Here is a 6,000-nt window from a genome sequence, read left to right as displayed (position 1 = left end):
AGAAAGAAATTTTTTACTATGAGGGTGGTGAGACACTGGAACAGGTTGCCCAGGGAAGTTGTGGATGCCCCATTCCTGGAAGTGTTCAAGGCCAGGCTGGATGTGGCCTTGAGCAACCTGCTCTAGTGGGAGGTGTCCCTGCCCAGGGCAGGGGGGTTGGGACTCAATGATCTTTGAGGTCCCTTCCAACCCAAACCATTCTGTGATTCTATGATCTTTTCACCCAGTGCTACTACACCCCCCAATTCATAGCTGCAGTGGATTTTAGATTTGAAACACTAGCCAGACTGACTGCTCAAAAGCTCCTTCACATCCTCCTTAATACCAACTGCACATTTGCAAGCTCAACTCTTAGAACAAAGCAAGTGGCCACATACATACTGCTGGGTCCATTACTCTACTTAAATCCCTCCTGACAGTCTCCATAACTAACAATAAAGAGGTGATGAGAGCACAGATGCCACCCTAGGGCTGAAGGTTTTTTTATTGCCCTCCTATTGAACTGTTACAGGTGAAGAAAACAAACACTGACGAGAAACACCTGTCTCCAACTGAAGCTGTGGGAATCACACTATAGGTGATGCTTTGGTAGATGTTTAAAAGAGGTCTAATAACCCTGAACTTGAACATCTGTTACAGGACTGGGTCTTAAAGCTCCTTCACATCCTCCTTAATACCAACTGCACATTTGCAAGCTCAACTCTTAGAACAAAGCAAGTGGCCACATACATACTGCTGGGTCCATTACTCTACTTAAATCCCTCCTGACAGTCTCCATAACTAACAATAAAGAGGTGATGAGAGCACAGATGCCACCCTAGGGCTGAAGGTTTTTTTATTGCCCTCCTATTGAACTGTTACAGGTGAAGAAAACAAACACTGACGAGAAACACCTGTCTCCAACTGAAGCTGTGGGAATCACACTATAGGTGATGCTTTGGTAGATGTTTAAAAGAGGTCTAATGACCCTGAACTTGAACATCTGTTACAGGACTGGGTCTTTGAAGATGAATCCCAAAGGGAAGAGGGAAAGAGTTTGGTGAAACACAACATCTGGAGGAACTCACTTTGTCACACTTTAAACAGTAACAAAACCCAGCAGTTGAACAAACGTAAATGGACTAGAAATTTCAGAAATGGATTTGAGAAGGGCCAAAGCTTGTTATTTTGGTTTCTTACAAAGCTTTCATGGATGCAAGCCTTCAATATTTCACTTGGTCTTACCTTGTTTGATGTCTTCAGGATTGGCACTTCGTTTTCTGAATTAATTTTGGCCTCCATCTCCTCCCAGGTCCTTTCTGAGTTCTGAAACAGTATCCTGCAGCACAAAAAGTTGAGCAGGTCTTAAAATTGCCATCCAAAAGCTGCTTGTTTAAAAGACTTAATTATCACAAGATGTGGCAACAAAGGAGATTAATGGATTAGGGGGTCAGACAAAGCGCCTTTCAGCTGATACAGGAACAATCCAAAGTCCTTCCCTAACTGATGTCTCCTAGAGCACCAACATGCTTTGAAGAGCTTTCACAAGGCTTGGTGACCTGCAAGCTTTCTGAGGGCCTTGGGGGAGGAAAGAGGAGACATGCCACCAAGAGGAATGCATTTTCTGCTCTTTGCACCAGCAACATTCCAAAGTTAAGGCATCAACAGGCATCACAAATCCAGCAGTAAAATTCCAAAGGCCAAACAAAACAAACTTTCCAAGACAACGATGCATTATCTTCCACAAGCCAACAAACTCAGCAGCAAGTCAACATTTCAGGCCAGGGCTAAAAAGTTACTTACTTCATTTTTTCAGCTAGGTTTTCTGTATTCTCACGGATTGTATGTGATAACTGGGACACCGGGTTCAACATCAGATTGTCAAAGATTACCTAAAATATAAGGGCAGAGCAGAGAACTTTTAACAGAGCCACATATTACAAAACTGGAAATTTTTACAGTTAATGATCTCTACTGAAACATCTTTATCTTTAGGGATGACATTTGAAGTTCAAGGGAGATTAAGATGACACGGAGCTTTGTTGCAGCACTTGGGCAAAAAGATTAATACTAACTCGTTCAATTTTTTTTTTTTTTCAGAAACTCTATAGTTGTCTACAGTAAGATAACTATTTAAGTGTTTCTGAAAGAAAAAGCTTAAGACTTTTCAAGCCTCACAGGCATCTTTCCTCTCTGCAAAAACCCAAAAAAGCCAAATCCCAACACAAGAAGTCCCACAAGCAATCTCACTGAAACCATCTAATGTGATTTATGAGTCCAAGCCCCCTTCAAAGCCATGTAACATCCCACCACGTTACATTCTGCTTTATTAAAAACAACAAGAAAAAAAACCACCAAACTCCAAATAAATCAAGTCCTGTGGTTCAAATGGAGCCCCAGGCTTCTACCAGGAAAGCCTAGATCAGCTGGGGGGCACTGGACCTGCATCTTTTATTTGGCCTTGGCATGTCTTTACAGGGGAGAAGGATTGCTTCAGGCCAGTCACAGGGTAGGATGGGGACACTGGTGGCTCAGCCCAAGTTCCCCTCCATCACCTGTTTTGAGTCACAGTTCCCCTCCGGAGCAGCAGTGACTGTCCTGGAGCCCAGCTATCCCTTCCTGCCTCCCCAGAGCCTCTGCCCCAGCTCTTCCTTCTCAACCAGAGCCATCAGAAGCAACAGCCTGCTCCTCTGCTCCCTGTCACCATCAACCTGTTACAGCCTTCACTCCAACACTATTCCCAGCCTCAAGTTTCAGGCCAGGCTTCCTTTAGCATCATCCCAGTGACTTCTGGGTTACCCTGCTCTCTAGCTCCAGATGAACTGCATCAAATCCTGCATTGTCTGGAGAAGAGAAGGCTGAGGGGAGACCTTATCGCGGTCTATAACTACCTGAAGGGGGGGTGTAGAGAAACGGGGGTCAGTCTCATCTCCCAAGTCACAGAAGATACCACAAGGGGAAATGGCCTCAAATTGCTCCAGGGGAGGTTTAGATTGGATATTAGGAAACATTTCTTCACCGAAAGGGTTATCAAGCATTGGAATAGGCTGCCCAGGGAAGTGGTTGAGGCACCATCCCTGGAGGTGTTCAAAAGATGGGTTGACATGGTCCTCAGGAATATGGTTTAGTGATTTTTATTTCTTATTTATTTTTTTGTCAGAGTTAGGTTGATGGTTGGACTAGACGATCTTTAAGGTCCCTTCCAACCTAGACGATTCTATGATTCTACAATTCTATGAGATCGCAGACAACCTAGACAATTCTATGATTCTACAATTCTAGGAGATTGCACACGTTGGAGGAACAACGCAAATGGCTCGCTGCGTAGACAGCAATCCAGCTGTGCCACGGCACTCGAGCCCAGCTGCAGAAACTCCTCACAAGGTGCAGACATGGGTCCAGCAGAGGGCCACAAAGATGCTCAGAGGGCTGGAGTACCTCTACTGAGAGGACAGGCTGAGAGAGTTGGGGTTGTTCAGCCTGGAGAAGGCTCCAAGGAGACCATATAGCCCCTTCCAGTAACTAAAGGGGCTCCAGGAGCATTAAACTAGGGGTGCTGCAGATTTCAAAGTTGAGATTTTTGCATTTTTCTTTAAAAGAGCACTGAAATAGCCTAAGTGGGCTCTGACACCAAATGCCTCCTCCCAAACAACAAGTGACCAAGCCTCAGGTTTTAATGGAGTTATACACAAGAGAGGAAATTTTCAGTCACCATTGGCAAGAAGAATGATTCTGTTCCTCTTTTTTTTTTTTTTTCCTTTTTTTCAAACACAGTTTCTATACGTACAAGTCAGGGCTCCTGAGAAGTCAATTTTTTTTTAGTAGCCTCCTTTGGCAGCTTAGCAAGAGCGGGTATACCTACTGCAGCTTAAAGCAATGTCATATATGAAGTAAAGAAAAAGATGGCCTGCCTCCTCACGGTTTCTTGTCCTCGTTTTTCTTGAGGGATCCTCTTCTCTATTATCATTCATATTTTGGTCAAAATCCTTCAGTTCCACTGATCCCGGAGGCACTTTCTGGTAGTTCAGACTTGCTTCTGGAATGTGCTGCACCAACTTGGAAATAATGAGTAATGAGTCATTAAAAAATTAGTAGGGAAGGAGGCACACAGGCACTCACTGCAGGTACTGCAGATTTTCAGGCAAGTCCCAGAGGAATACTGATTCATTTAAGACTTGTTCAGACAGGTATGGGTTCCTAAGCAAATTACCAGATCCCAATCCTGCAAGCATCTACCCACTGGAGTCATCCTACGAACCTCAGTGGGGCTTTTCCACTTTATAATGTTGAGACTTGAGCATGTAGCTGAGAAGTACATCTTTGCCTCTTTTAAATTTAGGCTCCAACTCAAAAAGGCCCTATTTTTCCATATCTTATGTTTTAATATATCAATGCAACATTAAAGCCACATTAAAAATTAACCAGTAACCATTCAGTAACACATGGAAGAGGTGAAAAAGCAATACAAAACCACTGATAATGCAAATAATTAACAGGAAAAACAGAAAAGGCAAGACATCTACTCCTGTTTGGTTGACTGACTGACAAAAACTCTAAAAGAAGGGGAGGAAAATAACAGTGACAAGACAGAGATACAAAAATAATGGGATGGAAAGTGCACCTGAGATGGATATGCCAGCCGAAAAGATCTACGAGCAATCTGTGTTAAAACAGAAACAAAGAGATCAATGCTAGTGAATGACTGTGACAGCAAGTATCAAAGAGAACATGTGGTTTGGGGTTATTTTGGGGTGACATTCCCAAAAGCGCATTCTTGAAGGACCAGCACTCGATGCCCACCCCGCCCCCGGCATGCACTGAAGCCCGTGGAGGTCCTGGTCACCAACCAGTTCTGCAGAGGTGGTCTTGGGCAGCTCCCCAGTTACTTCAAAACAGTCTGTGCTGTGTGAAATCCTGCAGATTTCCAGTAGAAATCCCGAAAATCCTCCAAGCACAGAGAACAGGCTGAACGTACAGCCTGGAAAGGTCTTTGGTTGGCAAAGCACACGGCTCTTGTGAGGAAACCATGTGCCATCCAAGGTCCAGGCTCCCCACTCCCTATGCAATAGCACTTGGGTTATACACAGGCAGAAGGTATGAGATATTACGGTGCAGGGGCACAACAGCCAAAATGTTTAGCTCATAAGCTTTGTTTTGTTTTAAGCATCCTTTTGTGAAGCGCAGAACCAGTAAGTGAGGCTGCTTGCAGCGGTGAAACAGCATCAGAAGGGAATGAGATATTCCTAAAGTCCAGCAGTTCCCAGCACAACCAGTTGGAAACAACCCAAGGGCAGCACCTGCTCCCCATCACCAGGAGACTTTCAACATGACCTGGTCTGGTCTCATGCTTTCTGTTCTGTCACACCCCTAAGCATTTCCTCTCACCACACCAACACTCATACCCAGTACGTTAAACAATCAACTTAATGAACATAATTGGGCTCTGAAGGTTTTGCTGTATCATTATCAACTTTAAAAAAATACCAGCCAAAAGAATTTTGTGCCGGGCTAAAATTTGCAGAAGTAGCCAGTGATTTGGGATGACCCAGTTGACTCCTCTGGCAGCAGCTGAGCCTTCAGTTCGACCGCTTGGCTCTGCAGAAAGCTGGCTCTAAGCTTTTTAAGACGTACAAACCCACAACCCAAGGCATCCAAAAGAAACCACGGCTTTGGTAAAGAGGGATCACAAAGGTCTTACCCTTGCTGGACCCCTTTTTTGTTTGGTTTGGGGATTTTTTGCTTATTTTGTAGCAGTACTTCACTCAGTATGCCAAGAATCCAGATTATTATAAACTATACAGCCAAGGCTACGAAAACAAACAAAAACATCCCAAACATGCACTAGGGAAACTGAAAACCTCCCTGGCGAACACCCAAGCCAACACTCGACCTGAAAGGACAGAAGATGAAGAACAAGGTTTAAATCTAAGGCTCCATCTTAGCCTTTAAGAGAACGCCCGTGATTTTAATCTTTAACCAAGCTTTGTTATGAAAGTAACCTAAAAAGCAATTTATTTGATG

General features: G+C 44.0%; 1 protein-coding gene across 1 annotated transcript in view; it reads right to left on the bottom strand.

Moving 5' to 3' along the window:
• Nucleotides 1–6,000, bottom strand: part of CEP170B (centrosomal protein 170B) — a 68,448-nt gene that overhangs the window by 12,430 nt on the left and 50,018 nt on the right. The window contains exons 14-16 of the mRNA XM_014957590.1: nucleotides 3,891–4,034; nucleotides 1,783–1,871; nucleotides 1,225–1,318 (exon numbers count right to left, since the gene is read on the bottom strand). Of these exons, the coding sequence (XP_014813076.1) occupies nucleotides 1,225–1,318; nucleotides 1,783–1,871; nucleotides 3,891–4,034 (327 nt within the window). The remainder of the gene's footprint in view (nucleotides 1–1,224; nucleotides 1,319–1,782; nucleotides 1,872–3,890; nucleotides 4,035–6,000) is intronic.

Source organism: Calidris pugnax, unplaced genomic scaffold, assembly GCF_001431845.1.
Source record: "Calidris pugnax isolate Ruff unplaced genomic scaffold, ASM143184v1 scaffold211, whole genome shotgun sequence".
Classification (NCBI taxonomy): domain Eukaryota; kingdom Metazoa; phylum Chordata; class Aves; order Charadriiformes; family Scolopacidae; genus Calidris; species Calidris pugnax.
Note: the sequence above shows the minus strand (reverse complement) of the source record. Positions and strands in the feature narration are given on the sequence as shown.